General features: G+C 37.7%; 1 protein-coding gene across 1 annotated transcript in view; it reads right to left on the reverse strand.

The window, feature by feature from the left end:
- Window positions 1–22500, reverse strand: part of LOC144965887 (fibrocystin-L-like) — a 122191-nt gene that overhangs the window by 81954 nt on the left and 17737 nt on the right. Inside the window, exons 9-23 of the mRNA XM_078901714.1 lie at window positions 20835–20902; window positions 19595–19705; window positions 18257–18349; window positions 17433–17677; window positions 16553–16623; window positions 15665–15824; window positions 13255–13369; window positions 11834–11977; window positions 10641–10804; window positions 8295–8510; window positions 7565–7698; window positions 5076–5242; window positions 4216–4361; window positions 3162–3249; window positions 1818–1978 (exon numbers count right to left, since the gene is read on the reverse strand). Coding sequence (XP_078757840.1) covers window positions 1818–1978; window positions 3162–3249; window positions 4216–4361; window positions 5076–5242; window positions 7565–7698; window positions 8295–8510; window positions 10641–10804; window positions 11834–11977; window positions 13255–13369; window positions 15665–15824; window positions 16553–16623; window positions 17433–17677; window positions 18257–18349; window positions 19595–19705; window positions 20835–20902 — 2083 coding nt within the window. The remainder of the gene's footprint in view (window positions 1–1817; window positions 1979–3161; window positions 3250–4215; window positions 4362–5075; window positions 5243–7564; window positions 7699–8294; window positions 8511–10640; window positions 10805–11833; window positions 11978–13254; window positions 13370–15664; window positions 15825–16552; window positions 16624–17432; window positions 17678–18256; window positions 18350–19594; window positions 19706–20834; window positions 20903–22500) is intronic.

Here is a 22500-nt window from a genome sequence, read left to right on the forward strand (position 1 = left end):
AAAATAATAGGAAAGTGGAAGAAAATGTGTTGTCAAGTTCAGTTCAAGTTCAAGTCCATAAGATACAAAAGGTACAGTTTTCCCATCAACGCAAATCTTTGTTTAGTGCTTACTGCCTTGTCATTTTGTGCTATGTGGGTTCCGAGTTCGAGTCCTGCTATGGGCGGCGCAAATTTAAGTACACGGAAAAGGCTCTATAGTCCATTCTCTCATTATTTTTTTATGTTTTATGTTTTTAAGGGCTTGCAACACATTAAGGTCATATCAGCGCAAGTAAAAAGGAGGAAAATGGGATAATAAAAAGTTATAGAATTACAATTAAAGCATCCAAGCGAACAAATAGGAAATATATGTAGATTCCAAGAACACACTATCAAAGTTTAATCCGGACAGAAGTACAGGTCCCAACTAAGAGGGATACACTCAATGTTTACAAATCACATATAATATGTAAACAAAACAATACAGAGCATAACAGAGAGATGATTTATTACAAGATAAAAAAATATAATGTCCCAAAACTATACATTTGACCGTTTCCTCCCAGCTGGGGTATTCCGACCAGGGCCTGGACAAAACTCATTTCAAGACAAAGACAGAAAGCATGTTGGAAAACAGATATAGGTGGGATAGAAGACACAGTAAGTGGAGGTAAGGAACCCCACCCAGACATTCTTTCATTGTACTCGTGGGTAAAATAAGCAACAGGCCGTTAACAGCGATGTCTCTGTGGAAAAAAGAACACAAGACCAAAATGTCACACAATAATACCGATTGGTCACATATTAATAAGTATCCCACCGTGTCCTTATCCCAACCTTAATTCTCTCAGCGCCATGCGGTGCATCAGGCCTGAGCAGTTTTCCCCAATTTGCTTCGGTCCATTGATTTAGTTCTTGTTATATGCCAACATCATTTCTTTCCCTCTCCATCATACTGCGCCGTGTTATTTTTGGGTGTCCCTATCTCCTTTTTTCCCTCCTGGTGTCCATCCTACCCCGATAGCACGATCAAACTCATTTTCCTTTCTCAACATAATATGTCCAATCCAGTTCCATCTCTTCCTCTTTAAGATTGCACTGACCTTCTCCGATCCTGACAATTCCATCATTAATTTCTCTGTTGTTATTCTATGCTGTTGCCATCTTATTCTTATTAATATTTTTCTGAGACATTTGTTTAATGGAAAGTCTCAACTCTTCTTTCATCTTCTTTGTTCATTTTCCATGTTTCGCAGCCATACAGTAATATCGCCATGATTAGGGATTTGAAAAGTGTTCAGTTTGGAGAGGATTGTTCACATATTATTATGTGTCCCACCGCGTCAGTCTGGTATTACGTCGGAATGGATCAGGTGAAAACAATTTTAGTTTGAAAGCAACATTGATCAGATTGAAAGACTCTTAATTGTTTTCAAGTCCTTCAGAGTCTTTAGACCGAGTTTATCATATCCCGGATTCTATAACGTGAAACAGACAACAGCAATTGCTTGTTACCCTTTGGATAGGGCGTTTGTCTATCGCAAAGTACTCTCCGCCAGATCGAAAAGACTTGGTGGATGGGGGAGGTGGGGGGGGGGGGTATTAAGCGGGTGCTCTACCAGCTGAGGTATTGAGAACCCCAAGACTTTCCAAGGGTAAGAGATAAAACCGTTCATTCCCCAATGGAAGCATTTAACACAATTTTTTAACCCTAAACATTCAATGGTCTTATATTAACTCTCTGAGCATCGCCCCCCCCCCCCCCCCCCCCCCATCCCGAAGCAATACTATTTTGTGACGAGAAGTTACATTTTACTCAGGTTCTGTTTAACTCACTTGAATCTCTGGTTGATCTCCTGTCTGGGAAATCATGTGGATTTCATAGTTAAAGCTAGAGCACGTCCCTGACCCCTTAACCTCTGAGTAGCCCATCTTTGTCGCTGCCAGCTGAGCACGCACGCCATTGGAATCAGCCACGGCAGTTACTGGAATGTCATCTGAAAATTTAGGGAATAAATTGAAAGTAATGTATAAAAATGAATATAACATCTACCAAAAAAAAAAAAGAAAAGAAAAAAAAAAAAGAACAAACTACTGAACAAGGAACTGAGTTTGTTACTTTTGGCGGAAAGTACTTTGCGATAGACTAGCGTCCTATCCAAAGGATAGCAAGCAATTGTTATTGTCAGTTTCATGCTATGGAAACCGGGATAAACTCCGGCTCAATGGTTCGAATGGCTCTGAATGACTAAAATCAAGAAACAAGGAACTGCTTCTACAATCTATCTAAAATTCCCAATACTCGATGAAATGATTCTTTTAATGAAGACAATGGGCGGCTATGTAGTCTTGTGGTATAAGACCCGTCTTCAAACCGGAAGGTCCAGGGTTCCAGTCCCGATCTGAGCGGCGCATAGTTGAATCCTTGAAAAAGGCTCTTTTACTCTCACCAAACTCAGGTGTAAAACGAGTACCTGACCCCTTTAACAGCATTTTCTCTGTCTGAAAGGTAATTGTCTCGTTCTACATGTTTAGTGTTGCTGTTGGCTAGGGACATCTCTTAAAGCGCTTTGAGCATGTTTAATGGATATTGCAGTTTATAAATGCTCAAGTTGATAACGGTCTTTTTTCTAATTGATGAGGAGACTTGTTGATTTAGGGGGTCCCGATAATTCAGTTGGTAGAGCACTCGCTTCACAAGCAAAGAGAAAGAGATCGATCCCGGGTGCAGTCGATATTTTTTTCTGACCCCCCAAACACCCAGGAGTGATTGAGTAGCAGGGTCTTATAAATCTGGCGGAAAATACTTTGCGATATACTAACATCCTATCCAAAGGATAGCAAGCAGTTGCTATATATTGTCCGTTGCACCCTATAGAATCCGGGATAAACTCCGGCTTTATGGGCCTATGGCTCTGAAGGACTACAATTGTTGATTTAAAGAAATTGGACACTGTAGAACGATCTGCTTAGTAGACAAAAAGTACCGAGTCCGAGGTACCCAGCGAACAGTGTAGCATTGACTTAGTCACCTCGCCCTAGCTCATTTTGCGGACAGTATTCCGACTAACGTCTGAGTTATTCCAGTCTCCCTGTGGATTGGACCCTGAAAAAAGTACCCTATGTGAACACATAAAGTTAATCTTTTTTTTTTTTTAATTCTAAGACTGACTGACTTACCTGTTGAATCATTTTTAAAAGAGATCTTGTAAGTTCCAACAATTGGTGGTGAGGCGTTCTTGACCTTGGTCACGTTACCGTGTTGTGTCTGAGGAGGACAAGTATCAAACATGATGGGCATTCGTACAAAGGAGAGGCCACAACGTCCTTTTTCTCATTTAGGTTCTTCTCTTTGGAATACTATTAGTGCACAGAACATTTAGGAGCCTGCGTTCAATCATCATCATCATCATCATCATCATCATCATCATCATCATCATCATCATCATCATCATCATCATCTTCACCACCATCATCATTATCATCATCGTCATCATCATAATCATCATCAGCAGCAGCAACAACAACAACATTGTTATTACTGCTACTACTACTACTACTACTACTACTACTACTACTACTACTACTACTACTACTACTACTACTACTACTACAACTACTACTACTAATACTACTACTGCTACTACCACAACAACAACAACAACTACTACTACTACTACTACTACTACTACTACTACTTCTACTACTACTACTACTACTACTACTACTAATACTACTACTACTACTACTACTACTACTACTACTACTACTACTACTACTACTACTACTACTACTACTATTATTATTATCATCATCATTATTATTATTATTGTTATTATTATTATTATTATTATTATTATTATTATTATTATTATTATTATTATTATTATTATTATTATTATCATTATTATTATTATTTTTATTATATATTATATTATTATTATTATTATTATTATTATTATTATTATTATTATTATTATTATTATTATTATTATCATTATTATTATTATTATTATTATTATTGCTGCTGTTGTTGTGGTTTTTATTATTATTATCATCATCATCATCATCCTCCTCCTCAACATCATTATTATGATTATTGTTATTATTATTATCAATAATAATAATAATATCTTCTGGCATATCTCTACTATCTTAAATTTTTGTATTCTATAGATTTCATCATTTATTTATTTATTTATTTATTTACACGTTGCTAGAATAAACAACATACTTTAATCAGATTAAAGTTGTGACCACATCGATGAGGTTTCATGGTAATTTGGTACTTGTTGCCACTTTTAGTGACATCTACGGATTTGATGAAGTATCCTTTGGGTAGCACTTGGGGTTTTCTCCACATCAAATAGAGCCCTTTGTCTGATTGATAGAGTGAACGTTTTATGTTATCATCGGTTTTAAGAATGAAAATGTCATCAGTTTTAATGAATAAAAATGTCAACAGATTAAAGAATGAATATGTCATCAGTTATATGAATGGAAGTATTTATCAGTTTTATAAATGAAAATGTCATCAGTTTTATGAATGAAAATGTCATCGTTTTATGAATGAAAGTATTTATCAGTTTTATGAATGAAAATGTCATCGTTTTATGAATGAAAATGTCATCAGTTTTATGAATGAAAATGTTATCAGTTTTAATTTGCAACTTTAAGAAACTAACCAAAAATATAAATGGAGCAACTTCCGTAATGGACGAGCAATGAACACTACTGATCTGAACAATTTATAATATTATTGTTCATTTGCTGTTTAAAAAAGGGGGTTTCGTGTTTAACAGTGTTAAAAGTCTTATATCGTGTGTCATATGCATATAAAAAATCGTAATGCCACCTCAACCCCCTTAATACAAACTCTCTCTCTCTCTCTCTCTCTCTCTCTCTCTCTCTCTCTCTCTCTCTCTCTCTCTCTCTCTCTCTCTCTCTCTCTCTCTCCCTCTCTCGCTCTCTCTCTCTCTCCCTCTCTCTCTCTCTCTCTCTCTCATTCAGACACGCACACACACACACAAACACACACGCACACACACACACAAATCACAAACAAACAAATACTTTGACTCTTTATAAAATTACTTATGGAATCGGAAGACATGGGCATATTCTTTCTGAAAGCGAACTGATCCATGTACAAATCCTTTGAGTTATCCACTTTGACAGCCCTTATCCAGACGATTGTTTGATAGACCCCCGATGCTTTAGACCTCACAAAGTTGTAGATATCCTCACACCAATAGTTCCATCTGGTTTGGGATGAGAACCAAAAGAAATTTGTAAAAAAAAATAAAATAAAAAAATAAAAACGAGCTTTGATATAGGACAATGCTCTCAAAGCGCTTTACAAGAGGTTACTGAGCAAACAGCAATACTCAACATGTAGGTTTAGTCATGACACTGAGAGGTGGGTGCTGCTTCCGGCGATGTACTCGTTTTACACCTGAGTAGGTGTGAGAATCTGAGTAAAAAGTTGTTGTTTTTTTTCAAGGACTTAGCTTTGCCTTAGGTTTCGGCTCTTTCCCCGAACCAATACTTGATATTTAAAGTGAAACTTAGCACCTGTTAAGCAAAATTACAATTCTTTTCCGCTGGAGACAACACTGTTACCCGCCAGGCAATCATTTTATACATGCGCGAGGTAAGAGAATGTGAGTAAAGAGCCTTTTCCAAGGATTCAACTTTGCGCCGTCAACTTTGTGACAGACTGATAGACGTCCAGTGTTTTTGGACCACAGGAAGTTGTGGACATCTTCACATCAATAGCTCAAGCAAGTATGGGATGAGACCAAAGAAAGACTGGAGCTTTTATATATGGTAGCGTCAATTGACAAGGACCGTGACAATTGTCAAATCGTCAATTGCCAAGGACCGTGTCAGTCCATCACGTATGTGTACTTTTAACTGCCACGGAGTACCTTTAGTGTCACGAAGTGATGTATTACCACAGAGTGATGTTATTAATATTTATATTAATTATCTAATGCTCTCTTTTACTCTTCTTACTTTCTCTGTCATTTTCTCTTTTTTTTTTCTCTCTCACACAGTCTCTCTGTCATTTTCTCTTTTCCCTCTCTGCCATTTTTTCCTCTGTGTGTGTATTTCTCTGTCATATCCTCCCCACGCCCTCTCTCTCTCTCTCTCTCTCTCTCTCTCTCTCTCTCCTCTCTCTCCTCTCTCTCTCTCCTCTCTCTCCTCTCTCTCTCTCTCTCTCTCTCTCATATTTCCTCTTTTTGTCATGGACCTTGCCAGTTGGTAGATCGTCAACTATTTACTATTAACTGCCACAGATTGATCTTGTTTCACAAATGTTTTACGTTAATAGTTCCTTATTAAGACGATGTGCAATATATTTCCTTTAAAATAAAGGAAAGCTTACTTTTCTATTTAATCTAGGACTTGTCAGGGATTTGCCACTTCGTCCTTCTGGGGGTTTCCCCCCCCCCCCCCCCCCCCCCCCCCCCCCCCCCCCCGCTGAATCCGAAATCAACAGTAATTTTTGTTTTGATATTATTTTAACTCGTCTTGAAATTCGTGAAAAGACAAAAATTGCCAACAAGTGTTGACTTGATCATTTCCATAATGATTGACAAGGAATGAGTGAATGGAAGAAAGTGACAGGATTCGAGATTCGTATGCGCGCAAATTGAGGTTCGACTGAAATCACCATATGCAGCTGAAGAGTTCCCCAATTTGACTCCTTGGCAGTTGATGAACCGTCAACTACCAAGGACTCACTCCTTGGCAATTGACACTTCCTTTATATATATATATAGAAAAAATGTGCTCCAAGCGCTTCACAAGTGGTCCAGGACCAACAACAATATTTGACATTAAGGACGAGATCTGTAAGGTACTAATACATTTTTTTTTTCGTTCAGCCGAGATATAAAGCATTTTACCAATGTCAAGCCGGTAAAAATATTCTGTTAAACTAAGCCAGCAAAATACTCGTACAATGCGGGTGGGTTAATGGGAAAATGTGAATCACTGTGATAAACTTCGCTTAAGTGTCACATTTTTTACTATAAAAAGCTCAATTTTTAGCTTCAAAATCACTCCGACATGGATAATACCGTTTTGCGGCTATGGGTCAGAGCATTTTTGACTTAACACTCAATTTTTCTGACAAAGTGGAATCCTGATAAAGCCAACATGGCTGGAACACACTTAGATAAAGAACATGCACTTTGGGACCAACAAGACGGTCGTGCTCTGGAAAAACACATTTAGAAATTTGGCCAAAAAACTCGTCCTTCAAATATCGATCGATTTAAATGACCCTCTTCTTAGCAAAATCTTTCAAACCTGGGACTCGCGAAGTTCCAGGTTAGAAAGTTTTTGCTAAGACGAGGATAATTTAAATCGATCAATATTTGAAAGACGAGTTTTCTGGCCAAATTTCAAAATGTGTTTTTCAAGAGTACGACAGAAGAGGTATTGACTTTAAGCAGAAGTTGACGAAGTGTATTGGCTTTTTATACGGATTCCACTGTGCGTTTCCATTCCGACAGAACACTGCCTTGACGCAATGGTTCACATGTAAGAATGTACGGTAACGGAATACGTACTTGTCAGGGTTTTTGTGTGGGTTTTGGATGTACATATTTGCAGTCTTCAGAGTTTTCTCGCCTTCTTCGTCATAGTTTTCGTATCTCAGATAAAGTCTGCTCAAATCTCCGTGGCCTTTGTAAGCAAAGCACACCTGCATTGAGAGAAGAAGAAGAAATTTCAAAACAGAAGTTAAATATAAAGCAGTAGTCCTTCAGACCCAAACAGCACGTGGAGCTGGATGTTAATCCTGGTTTCTATAGAGTTGAAAAGACCATAGTAATTGTTTGCAACCTTTTGGATAGGTTATTAGTCTATCTGCAAAGTACTTCCACTAAGAAGGAAAAGAATGATGAGGAGGAGGTGGAGTAGAAGGAGAAGGAGTAGGAGAGAAGGAAGAGAAGGAGGAGGAGAAAGAGGAGAAGGAGGAGGAGGAGGAGGGGGAGGAAGAGGAGGAGGAGAAGAAGAAGAAGAAGAAGAAGAAGAAGAAGAAGAAGAAGAAGAAGAAGAAGAAGAAGAAGAAGAAGAAGAAGAAGAAGAAGAAGAAGAAGAAGAAGACGAAGAAGAAGAAGAAGAAGAAGAAGAAGAAGAAGAAGAAGAAGAAGAAGAAGAAGAAGAAGAAGAAGGAGGAGGAGGAGGAGGAGGAGGAGGAGGAGGAGGAGGAGAAGAAGAAGAAGAAGAAGAAGAAGAAGAAGAAGAAGAAGAAGAAGAAGAAGAAGAAGAAGAAGAAGAAGAATGGATTTAACTTACATAGCGATTGGAAGATGCAGACAGTCTTGTTTTCTTTTGGGGATCTTCTCTGAACAGGTAACCCGGGTTCTTGACGGAGTATCTGTCACAGAAAGGCTCGGTATCCGATTCAATTGTGCTCATCCAGTGTTGTCTGACCTCAAACTTCTCCACAGTTCCCTCTTTCAGTTTTGGATGGCACTGAATACTGAACAGATTTAGTAGGGCTGATTTCACCTGTTGAGAGATTAAGTGAATTTTAGTATGTGATAAAATATCTGCTGCGATCTGAAAATGAAAAACAATAAAATAACATTTTTAAAAAGTAGTCCTTCAGACCCATAAGGCCCATGGAGCCGGAGTTTATTCCGGTTTCTATAGCGTGAAACAGACAATAGCAATTGCTTGCTATCCTTTGGATATGACGTTTGTCTATCGCAAAGTGCTTTCCGACAAATCAAATCTAACAGACTCAGCTACCCATTCACTACTGGGTGGACAGGAGGGTCAGAAAAAATCTCTATTGCACCCGGGATCGATTTTGGTCCCTTTGCGTTAGAATCGAGTACTCTATTAACTGAGCTATCGGGACCCCCACCATAAAATTTTAAAATCCTCAATTTATTCCCAAACGAGCTCATAGCGCTTTACACGGGGTCCCATGGGATCAACAGTTACACTTAACATGACGAGACATGACGCCTATTAGGCGAGATTACTATTGTTTTTCAGACAGTGATAACGCTGTTAACTGCCAGGTACTCATTTTACACCTGAGTATGTTGAGAGAATGGGAATAAAAAAAGCCTTTTCCAGTGACGCAACTATGAGCCGCTAGCTCAAAGCAGGACTAAAACGTAGCCATCGCTAACTTATAGCCTGACACTGACCAAAAAAATGACGTCAAAAGACAGGCCTTGGCCACAAAAGAAAACAAAATATGAGTTGTATTCAATAGTTCAACCGATGGAATCACTTGTTTCCTTGAGCTCTACTAACGACAGCTCACTAGACGCTGCACAAACTTAAATCATGACGTCAAACTATAAGTCCTTGTGTCAGGCTATAATTTAACGATGGCTAAAAAACCTGGACCTTCCTATCAAAACGCGAGCGTCATCCTACATGAATAGCCGAATAAATGTTACAGTGAATGGCATAATCAATCGGATGGTGAAAAGGTTTGAACTGTGATATGGCCAAGTTCAGTTAGAAGGTCAATTTTTAAAAATCAAAAATGAGTTCTTGTCATAAATGATTAAATCAACCATTTTTGTACATCTTAAGGAAATATCGAAGCTTAATTTCACTTATAAATATTTTGTTACAGCTGGTCAAGTTAAAAAAGTATGACATTTGAGAAAAGTGCTGGATACCTTTCACATACATCTGACCAAAACTTCATGAAAAATCACCTGATTTACTTCAAATAAAGATTAAAATGCTCTGGGGAGCATATTCTTTCAGAAAATGCAAAAGAAATTGAAATCCAAAAATTTCACCTTCCGACTGATTATGTCATGCACTGACACATATTACAACCATATAATATTACGACTTCACTAGGTCCCAGTTTTGAGATGTTTTGCCAAGATAAGGGTCATTTAACTCTCTCCTTACCGGTTATTTTCAGAATTTTACCCGAAACGCCAAACCCACCCAACACAAAAATAATATATTTTTCAAACAGACAAGTAACGAGTATATTCTATATTTTGTTCAGAAAAATGAGCTCTGCAACACAGTGTAAAGTTTTTATAGCTATAACAAGCATAACAAAATGAAATCAGAATAAGAAAACATTTTGGTTGCATCGTAGAGAATGTGACGATCTTTCCTATAGGTGGTAAGGAGAGGGTTATACAAGCGATATTTGAAAAACGACGAATTTTCTGGCCATTAAAAAAAAATAATACGTGTCTTTCCAGAGAACGGTAGTGAACTGGTTAAATGTTTTCCTGGGATAAGAAAATTATCTAGAATTTAAAAAAAAACAAAAACAAAAAAAAAACCTTTGAAGATAACATCAATGACATATGAATAATAATATATCATTTGCCATACCTGGTCAGGGGGGTCCCGATAACTCAGTTGGTAGAGCACTCGCTTCACATGCAAAGGGGCCGAGATCGGTCCCGGGTGCAGTCGAGATTTTTTTTTTCTTCTGACCCCCCAGTCCACCTAGCAGTGAATGGGTAGCTGAGTCTGTTTGATTTGGCGGAAAGTACTTTGCGATAGTCTAGCGTCCTATCTACAGGATAGCAGGCAATTGCTATTGTCTGTTTCACGCTATAGAAACCGGGATTTACTCCGGCTCCATGGGCCTTAGGGCTTTGAAGGGACTACTTTCTTTTTCTTCTTTCATACCTGGCTAGCAGAGGCTCCGATTTTTAGGGGAGTAGTTGCAGTACCATTAATGGTCAAAGCGAAATGCGTGGCTGATCCGGAACCGACGGTCCTTCGCTTGTTAGCAAAAGTGAGAGAATTGGGTGCACCTGTGATAATCTTTACTTCATAGTCACCGACGATACCTGTGAATTATATTTGGGGTTCAACATAAACACATTCAATTCAGTTCAACATTGACGTCACTCAACTCTTTGTTATTGTTTTAAGAAAGCCAGTTTTTGTGATTACTTCTATCAATCATATTATAAGCGTTCAAGGTTACAGATAATTTTGTGTGTTGGTTTGTTATATATCGGCTGGCGGATGTTGTATCTTACCTAAACGCAGAGCATCCATAAATCTGCAGGAGAAATGGGGTGTTTTGTTTTGTTTTGTTTTGTTTTGTTTTGTTTTAGTTTTTCTTTGGGGGGGGGGGGGTTGTTCACAAAATAAACGATTTTCTTAACAAAATTTTACCGCCGTCAATCTGGATATAGCGTGATACATTAACACTTTTACTGTTTTTTCTTTACAGTCCACAGCTTCCAGTAACTTAGATTCCTATATATATATATATATATATATATATATATATATATATATATATATATATAGGCTGAAGAAGGGTTTTGAGCGCCAAACTGTTCTGTGTTTAGCATTGCGCTCTTCTTTAAAGCTATTATATTCATTTTTTGCAAATTACTTTTTACAATTCATATTTTTAGCAAACAACATGAAATAGTAACATTCAGTCACAATTTAAGTATGTAAATAGTAAAAAAAATAATTGAGCTTTATATAGCGCAATATCCACTAAATGTGCTCAAAACGCTTTACAAGGGGTCCCTGGTCAATAGCAACATTTAACATGTAGGACGGGACATGACGCCTGTTAGGCGATATTACAATTTTTCGGACAAAGACAACGCTGTTAACGGCCAGGTACTCATTTTACACCTGAGTACGGTGAGAGAATGTGAGTAAAGAGCCTTTTCCAAGGATTCAACTATGCGCCGAGTGCGAGGCTCGAACCCAGGACCTTCCGATCCGAAAGCGAGTATATAGTGGTATCAGGCGAAAAGAAAATACATCCAAATTTTAAGACCAAAACGGCCTCGGGCAGCTTAGTATTCACTTTGAATAGAAGTTGGAGTGGAAGAGTAGTTACTTACCGTGTTCAAAACTGGACGTGATACTGATCACCTTTGCATTGCTGCTCCCTGTCACCTCAACCGACAACGTGCCCACGATGCTCGGCAACTTTTCCAGTTCTTTCTTCAAGGCGCTGCCTGTTAGCGTTGCCAGCGAGAACTCGGCTGGAAAGAGAAGAAGATTACACACACACAAACTTGTTAAATCAATCATTAAAGAGACTATTGTCACTAAGTACAACATGGATGATTACGAAATGCACCCTTCGTGCAAGTATTAACAGCTCTGACGACCGAACGGAATTATGGACTTGATTTAACATTGTTCTAATGGAAAATGTTTTCCGTTGGTTCGATTGAGTTCTTCCGTTACAACAATGAGCCCATAACTGCGTTTTCATCCCTGTGAATAGGTAGGATGTTTAAAGCAATAACCAAAGGGTTTTTTTCGATTCTATTAGACCACAGCAATTCGTTAACCTATTTGATAACTCACATCGCCTTATTTTGTTCTTTTAATCTTTTTTATTATTATTGATATAACACATTGCCTCTAAACGATATTATTTCAGGATCAACCAAATGCCTAAAGGAAAACCCATATTTTTTTTATTATTATCAACAACAACAAAAAAAATTCAAACAGCAGAGAAATCTTCAGTGAATCTTCATCAAGTTTCAGCTTGCATGGAATGGAATGGAATGGAATGAAACAGGAAATTTGAAATTTTAGTTTTCGTCAATTCAAGGAATTTTATCCATTCTCCTCAATAATATATTAAAACTTAACCCAAGACTTATGTCTTTGACCATAAAATCAGTTTTTTTTCCATCCAAACCATCCCAATTTAAAACTGTTTGGTCACGTATAGGATGAGCTAATTTGCTTTTAAAAAATCTTTTGGATATGAATATGCATGTTGTTTTATTAGGCTTTGTACTCGTTACTTGTAAATTATTCAGGAACTTAGGGACGGAATTCAGGCACGTTACTTCTCTCTCTCTCTCTCCCTCTCTCTCTCTCTCTATCTATCAATCTATATCTCTCTATCTATCTCTCTCTCTATCTCTCTCTCTCTCCCTCTCTCTCTGTCTCTCTCTCTCTCTCTCTCTCTCTCTCTCTCTCTGTGATGACATCACATTTGAATGACTTATACTGGTACGTATATTCTGACATATAAAGTAAACAAAAGGAGTTCTTCAGAGCCAATAGGCCCAAGGAGCCGGAGTCCAATTTCTATAGCGTGAAACAGACAATAGCAATTGATTGCTATCCTTTAGAAAGGACCCTTATCACAGTACATAATAAAAGACTTTATGAAGATTATCACCGATCAAATATTAAATGATTTAATGAAAAGAGCCTGCAAAGTTTCGTTTTAACGAGGTATGAGGGCAATAACATGAATATTCATGGAGACAAACTAATATCATTTATTTACTTGTAAAAATGTCATTCAAGCCAATGACAAAAGTGGAGCTCTCAGACCCGTTGATGGTGATTTCTTGAACATCCGGCGTCAGAGTGTAGTTCCCGGGTGACGCTACTTCCAATTCCTGTGAATGTAAATCCAATTGTGGAACACCATTCCAAAGTACATCCGAGAATCCAAATCATCGTCTGTTTTCAAGAAATCCTTGAAAACATTTCTTTTTTTATGTCATGTACTTTAAATATTGTTTTGTGATGATGTAATTTAAAGCGCCAAGAGCCTCTTAGTTGAGGATACCGTGCGCTCTATAAGAGTCTATTATTATTATTATTATTATTATTATTATTATTATTATTATTATTATTATTATTATTATTATTATTATTATTATTATTATTATTATTAATTAATTAATTAATTAATGGCGAATGATGCTTACATGATTTTTCTTCTTTTTATAAAAAGTTGAAACATAATATACGCCTGAGGTCTGAGCGCAGGAATAAAACTCCTCTTTGATCTGACAGTATATTACCACGGAAGCCTCCAGGGACATATTTCATTAAAACAAGTCATGCTCTTTTGGTCATTATCAAAAACATTTAAAACTTAAAAAAAAAAAATAAAACAGTCCTTCAGAGTAATTAGCCTCACAGAGCCGGACTTTATCTATGTTTTTATAGCTTGAAACGGAAAACAGCAATTGCCCGTTACCATTTGGATAGGACGATAGTCTATCGCGATAGTCTATTTTCCACCCATGCACTGCGGGATTAGAAAGGAAAAAAATCTCGACTTCGAAAGGGGTCGATCTCGGCCCCTTTGCTTATGAAACGAATGCTCTAGCAACTAAGCTGTCGAGATCCCCCTTAAACGTTAATACATAAGGTTCATTCCATATATCTAGATGTCTATCATGAGAACCTGATTACTAAAACTGAATTTCAAGCTTAACCCGCTCCTTAACAACTACAGTAAAAATCGTCGTATTCGATATAATACCATGAAACTTTTCATTATTTTAATTTGTCTGTTACATCACAAGGTTTAAAGGGAACTTTTAGGTATGTTTTTATGAACTTAATACTGTTTTGTTTCTTAAAAAAAGCTTGTTTTCCCCAATAAAATTATTTATAATATATACTTATTGTTTATGAGTTGGAGTTTTAATAAATCACGTTCTTTGTGCTGCGTAGGTACCAAGGGGGTCCCGATAACTCAGTTGGTAGAGCACTCGGTTCACAATCAAAGGGGCCGAGATCGATCCCGGGTGCAGTCGAGATTTTTTTCTGACCCCCCCCCCTCCCCCCCTGCCCACTCAGCAGCGATTGGGTAGCTGGGTCTGTTAGAGCTGGCGGAAGGTACTTTGCGATAGACTAGCGTCCTATCCAAAGGGTAGCAAGCAATTGCTATTGTTCGTTTCACGCTATAGAAACGGGGATAAACTTCGGCTCCATGGGCCTAATGGCTCTGAAAGACTACTTTGAGTAGGTACCTATGACATTTTTGGGGAGAGAACAAATCCCGAAAATGGTCGTTATGGAGAGAGTTAACTTATAAATTTGATTTGGAACAAAGAATGGGTTAGGTTTTTTTAAGCCCCAAAAATATTAGGTTCCCAAGATGATGTGTACTCATTTACAGGTCTGATAACCCAAATTGTTATGGGCTCATTGTTTTTATGGAAAAACTCTCACATCAACGCGAAATCTTATCCATTATAACAATGTAAAATTAAGCCCAGAATTGCATTCTGTCATCAGACCTGCTAATAAGCGCACGAAGTTCCCCCAAGCTCATACCAATGTTGTTCTTTAAAATTCAATTAATATTTTGTTTATTCCTAAATAGTAAAGACGGATGCGGTCGGTCTCATTATAAACTCGTGGATATGTTGGGAAGCAACGAGGTCACCACCCACTTTCAAACAATAATATGTATTGACGATATGCGTTTAGATAAAAAAAAAGCATCACAACATCCGCCAGTCAGATATGATGTACCAACACACAAAACTATGTGTAACATTTAGGGTTTATTGTCTGATTGATATCATTTAGTGAGAAGTAATCACCAAAAATGACTGTCTAACAACAATAATAAAGAGCTGAGTGACATCAATTTCGTTTCTTCTTTAGTATTGTTGAACTACTAAGTTTCGAACGAGTTCCCAATATCTTGAGAGCGTGCATTGGGAAATGGATTAGAAATTTCAAATACAGGGCCCGTTTTCATGAACGAGAACTAGATTAATTAGCAATTTACTAGTCTGGTAAATGATCTTTTTTGCTAATCTTAAGCCTGAACTCAGCAAGTGGGGTTGTTGTTTTTTTTTGACGGCTCATATTATATTTGCTATCATGCTATAGTAAAATCGGGTTTTGTCCCCAACACGAAAAGAAAATACTAAGAAACTAACCTGAACCTCTGGATCTGTTCGACCGCTTATTGTGAATTTTTGCTTTTCGTGCAAGGCCCATGCCGTGTCAACACCCGTGTAATCTGTTTCCTTCAAGTGTACAGATGTGGTGAAATAAGAGTTGAGTTGGTTGCTGGAGTAATGCACTTCCATGTAACATCTGTGGATTATTATAATATATTGAATATTGGAATAATACAGTACACCTTGTAGTAAGGTCAAAGTATGTGTAGAAGACACAGTAACTTCGCTACTTACACACTCTTTGTTAACTCTCTCCTTACCAGCCATTTTTTAGGATTTTCTCCAAAACTTCACACCCAACTAGCACAAAAATAGATTTTTTAATCACTCAAACATAACAGCAGTAAGTTCTTCCCATACATAATTAATTTAGCAAAACAAGCTCTACAACACACTGTTCATTTTCTATAAAATTTATGATGTACAAGAGAAATTTGAATAAGAAAAATGGCTGTATCGTAACGAATGTGATGATTATCTTATAGTTGGTAAGAAGAGGGGTAAGGGGCAAATCTAAAATTGGTTGACATAATATTGTTTAAAACTAATTGTAGCTGACAACGAGAAAAAATTTTTTTTAATAAAATAAAATAATAAAAAAAGAGTGAGAGAGAGAGAGAGAGAGAGAGAGAGAGAGAGAGAGAGAGAGAGAGAGAGAGAGAGAGAGAGAGAGAGGGAGTATAACTTTCTGTCAAGATAAGAAATTAATACTATTCTTCTCAATGTTCGTCTTGTCGGGATAAGCGATGTTTTTGTTGTTGGCTGAAGAAGGGTTTTGAACCCAAAATGTTCGGTATTAAGTAATTTGTTATATATCGAAACTGTTCCATTCATTTATTTTCAATATTTAAAGTTCCACCATACCTTTGTCCTTTCTTCAGATGATAAGGTGTCAAAGTTTTACTGCAAGTAGCTGTGCCATCACTAACCAGTGTCTAAAAATAGAAAGACAAGTAATCCTCTTGAGCAATATGACTTATGGATCCTAAATTTATTCAATATGTAAATATAAAATAAAAGTTACACATGTACTCTTTCAAAAAAAAAAACATGTATCTAAAATTTTGCCCAGAAAACTCAGTCTTTCAAATATCGATCGATCAAAATGACCCTCGTTTTTGTCAAAAACTCTAAAAACTTGAGATTTCACGAAAATCTCAGATTTGATTAGCAATACTGTGTGTAACCTTGAAAGATTATAGTCTGGTTATTACAGTTTAGTAAGAATTACTCATAAACACGGATGGCAAAAAGCAATAACAAAGACCTGAGTGGCGTCAACTTCGTTCTATAGATAAAGAAGAATGTATGTTCGCAATAGACGTTCATCGGACATGTCAACATCGTAAAAACGCTATAGATAATTGGATTCAGTAGTCTGATGTCACGCAGCCCGGCAACGGCAGCCATCTTGGTTCTAAACAAAGAAAATCATTACTTTTTATTCTTCATGCTGGCTAGAACTTTTCATTCCCTTTTCATATGCCTTTTGATCAGAATGTGTAAAAGTCAAAACATGATCAAATTTATGTGTGTTTTTTCCTCTGGATACCTTTTTTATGCTCGCCGGAGAAATATTTCATACGGGCGTCCGCCATTGTTCCGATAGTTTAGAGCCAGTGTTACTAAGTTACCATGCGTCATTAGGAAGGAAGTGACGTTACGACTATTGAATCCTTTTACAATAATCGTGATTTATAATCACTAAAACAGCATTAAAATCATTATCATCATTTTTTCTCACTTTGTTTGCTGGGTCTCCGTTTGGGCTAACGTAAAGCTTTGTCCTTGAAGCGGCTCTGTGAATACAGAAACTGTATGTACCAGTGGTCAACGGTAAGAAGTACCCTGTCATAAGCACTGTGTGGTCACTACGGTTAAAGCCTTTCCACTCCGAGCTGTCCACATACTCCATTGGTGTTGTAGCTTTGTTGATGGTGCTGGCATCGATTATAGCCGGGTGGACATAGGCGTGGAATCCTCGGCCACCTGCAGGGATGTTTGAAGAAAAGAATTTGTGTATAACAATGAAAGAAAGGAGAGAGAGAGAGAGAGAGAGAGAGAGAGAGAGAGAGAGAGAGAGAGAGAGAGAGAGAGGGTTAGAGAGATATAGAGACATAAGGAAAGGTAGAGAGAGAGAGGGAGAGAGAGAGAGAGAGAGAGAGAGAGAGAGAGAGAGAGAGGGTGGACATAGGCGTGGAATCCTCGGCCACCTGCAGGGATGTTTGAAGAATTTGTGTATAACAATGAAAGAAAGGAGATAGAGAGAGAGAGAGAGAGAGAGAGAGAGAGAGAGAGAGAGAGAGAGAGAGAGAGAGATACTTATGCAAAGTCCCAGATTTGAGTTTTGGTCATTATAATCGACCGATATTTGAGGGACGAGTTTCTGCCCAAAATTTTAAACATAAAATATAATTGAATTTTAATTTTCCAGAGTACGGCAGTCACTTAGATGTGAACTGTTTTATTCCCTCTTCGGGTCAGCCCGGGAAATCACCCTACTGTTGATCTAAAAACAATAACAAAGAGCTGAGTGACGTCAGTGCATTCATTCTATATTATATTTACCTGTAAAATGTGTCTTTCCCTCAGTTGGATCAGCTGGGGTGGTACAAAGAATGGTTGTGTCATTGACTTTTCCAGAGATGTCACATCCAACCCCTGAAATTATAATGATGCAATAACGATACACATCATTTATGTAGAATTGTATCAACTTTCAACAAACTTTAAGCACTTTTTACAAAATCTAAACCCAAATCGATTCTTGACACAAAGGACCAAAATCAATAAAAGAACAGAAAGTTCAATATGTAAAGAATTAATGAATTTTAATAAAAACTAATCATGGTGTTTGTCTTTATTGGGTTTTTTTTACTGTACAAATTATGTTGGCCCGTTCAAGAATCATTACAAATCAAATGATTCGAAACTTTCATTTTGAGTAACTTTTTATGCTGAAATTAGTTATACTTTTGCTTTTAGCAATGGACTCCTTTGAACAGTTATTTATTCAGGAAATGGCTCAATGGTACCAAGAGATGGATTTCATCTCAAATGTTTAACATAATTTATCAGTTGATTACACAACAAACAAACAAACAAACGCGCCGCTCTTTGTCATCTAAGGTCTACAGGGCCGGATATGGTCCCGATTTTTATACCTCTTTCACGAACAACAAATTATAATTGATTTTTACTCTTTGAATATGACTCGACTCTAGTGTATGGCAAAGTACCAGATCTAACAGACCCTGACAGCAAATCACCGCGGGCTGGAGATGAAGGTCAGACAACAAATCTAGATTTCACATGGGGTCCATCGTTGTCTCATCGCGTGTGAACGTAGCCATCGTTATGTTATGGCCTGACATTGAAACCCAAAAGGACTGTTTTTTTACGTCATTATTTGGTTTTGCACCGCCTAGTGAGTTGTCGTTAGTTGTACTCAAGGAAACAAGTTGAACTATTGAATACAACTGACGATTTGTTTTCTTTTGTGGCCAAAGACTGGTCTTTTGACATCATTTTTTTGGTCAGTGCGTAGCCATCGTTATGTTATAGCCTGACACTGAAACCCAAAAGGACTGGTCTTTTGACGTCATTATTTGGTTTTTGCACCGCCTAGTGAGTTGTCGTTAGTAGTACTCAAGGAAACAAGTGGTTGCATTGGTTGAACTATTGAATACAACTTACGTTTTGTTTTCTTTTGTGGCCAAAGACTGGTCTTATGACATCATTTTTTTTTTGGTCAGTGTCAGGCTATAAGTTAACGATGGCTACGGTGTGAACAGGTGCTTTGAGCTATCAGGACACTCCCCTGCCTCACCACCCCCTACCTCCATCCTACATAAAAGACCAACAACAAAAAACAAGTAAACAAACAAAACACAGGAATGGACGTACCTCCAATTTCAACTTTGGCTTTCTTGTCCGTTTCGTCGAAGTGTTTTCCTGTGATGGCGATTTCGGTGGCACCAGCCTTGCTTCCTTTCTTTGTTGAAAGGTTTTCGATTTCTATCAAGAGGAATAAATTGTTTAAAAAATGAGTATATTATTCTTTGAAACTTGCCTTTTGACCATTCTCTTTCAATTGTCATTATGTAATGGTAGTCAATAACAAGAGCCTCGAATAGAAATAAAGCGTCTATAAAGTTGAGCTCTAAAAAAAAAAGGTGAGCTTTTATATAGGGCAATATCCACTAATCGTGCTCGAAGCGCTTTACAAAGGGTCTCTGGGTAACATTGCGCCTGAGTACGGTGTGAGAATGTGAGTAAAGAATCTTTTCCAATGACTCAACTATGCGCCGAGCGAGTTTCATGCTACAAGATCACATAACCGCACAAGAAATAAAGAAGAAATCCCCCTCGAACAAGGTTTTGGACTTTAACAGTTTACACTCTAAAGCGGCCGGACCAAACCTAGATCATGATGGAACACACCTAGGTCATAATGGACCACACCTAGGTCATGATGGACCACACCTAGGTCATGATGGACCACACCTAGGTCATGATGGACCACACCTAGATCATGATGGACCACGCCTAGGTCATGATGGACCACACCTAGGTCATGATGGACCACACCTAGGTCATGATGGACCACACCTAGGTCATGATGGACCACACCTAGATCATGATAAACCACACCTAGGTTATGATGGACCACACCTAGGTCATGACTCCTATGTGACTTTACACTTTCTTTTTTACAAACAACTGATATCTTCAAATGACTTCTGTAAAATGAAAGTCTCAAAAATAAAATCAGACTAAAATCAGGAGAGAAAACTTTTTTTCTCACATTTTGGTCCTGTAGTCCGGACTGGCTTTCAGCCAGCCTCTTGGAATCCAGAATAGTTAAGTGTCTTTAAGAAGAAGTCGATGGCCCTCTAATTAGAATTTGCTTTTGAAAAAAGTGGTCCTTCGAAGCTTCTATAGCATGAAAAGGCTTTTAGCAATTGCTCGATACGTTTTTGATAGGACGCTGTTCTATCTCAAAGTACTTTCCGCCATGATCTAACAGATCTAGCCACCCAAGTCACAAGGTTCATTTTGATACATTGTGAGTATTTCTCCGTTAAATCTCAAACAAAGTCCTAGAAAAATCATAACGTTCTAAAAAAAAAGACAACACAAATACCTGTAAACGTTTGATACATGCTAATCCCGTTGCTTCTTGGGTACTTTGTCCAACCAATCTCCTCTGACCTATCGTGGTAAAATGAAATATCAAATATCATATTAATTCTCAACGCTTTATATGATTTATAGTTCTTGCATACATCTGATAAACCAATTTATGCTGGATTTTTTTCTTTTTCTCTTTTTTTTTTTTCTTTTTTTTTTTTTTTTTTGCTGTTTAAAAAAAAAAAAAAAAAAAAAAAAACAAAACAACAAAAAAACAAAACAAAACAAAAAAAAAAAATATATATATATATAAATTACTGTCACGAATGTAATATTATTACTCATTTGCCATTTGTTGTTGCATTCTTCCAAATACAACTGCTATTCCAAACCTCTTTTTTCTGTAAAAGTTATAACTGATTTTCTTGGTCTCCAGTGATGAGAAAAATAGAATATGTGACTCTTCGTCTCAAAATGGTATTAAGTCGGGATGATTACGTTGCTGAAAATTGAATTTGTAGCCAGAAATATCGGACTTAATTTGAGTTTATATGGCTTGTAGAGGAGAATGAATAGCATATTTTAGAGTGCTAAATACCAATATTTCATATTTTTGACCAGTTTACCTATAATTTCACTTTATAGCATCTGGTCCACCCCGACATAATACCATTTTGAGATATTGGGTCACATAATATGGATAAGTGCCAGATGAAAACGGAGAATAAAACTGCACGGGTCAGTGCCAAACTCAGGATCCAATTGTCACGACACCCTCCTCCTGGCTGAGAGAGAAGACAGCGAGCTGTCGCACAACCGACTGAGCAATCCAGCCACACAAAAATATGGTTATCAAACCCAGTACCCGTCGTTTGACAGCCATATTTTGTGTGGCTGGATGGCTCAGTCGTTGTGCGACCGTTCGCTCTCCCTCCCTCCCTCCCTCTCTCTCTCTCTCTCTCTCTCTCTCTCTCTCTCTCTCTCACACACACACACACTCTCTCTCTCACTCTCTCTCTCTCTCTCACACTCTCTCTCTCTCTCTCTCTCTCTCTCTCTCTCTCTCTCTCTCTCTCTCTCTCTCTCTCTCTCTCTCTCTCTCATCCAGGCAGAGGGTGTCGTGTCAATAGGATTCAATAGTCTGATGTCAAGTCCGCCCAGCAACGAGCAGCTTGGTTCTAAACAAAGAATATCGGTAATTTTTATTCTACATGCTGGCTAGAACTTTTTCATGTGCCATGTGACCATAATGTATAAAAGTCAAAACATGATCAGACGTATAATGTCATTCTGGATACACTTTTATGCTCGTCGGACAAGTATTTCATAAGGGCGTCCGTCATTGTTCCGATACTTTAGAACCAGTAACCAAGTTCCAATGCGTCATTACGAGGGAAGTGACGTCACGACTATTGAAGCCTATTGGACCCTGAGTTTGGCACTGACCCCGTGACTTTTTATTCTCTGTTTTCATCTGGCACTTCTCCATACTCTATTTTTCTCATCGTTATTGATACCAGTGCCCGCTCTACAGTTTTTGTCTTAATCTGATCTCAAGTGGAAACAGGCAAGAGTTTTTTGAGGATAATTTATTTCTTGTATTGTTCTATATAATATTTGTTTAGCACAGATGTTAGTCAAATCACCAAGTACTTTCCGTCAGATGAAACAGACCCAGC

The sequence above is a fragment of the Berghia stephanieae genome, chromosome 2, assembly GCF_034508935.2.
Source record: "Berghia stephanieae isolate SIO BIC M18660-M18661 chromosome 2, UCSD_Bste_1.3, whole genome shotgun sequence".
NCBI lineage: Eukaryota > Metazoa > Mollusca > Gastropoda > Nudibranchia > Aeolidiidae > Berghia > Berghia stephanieae.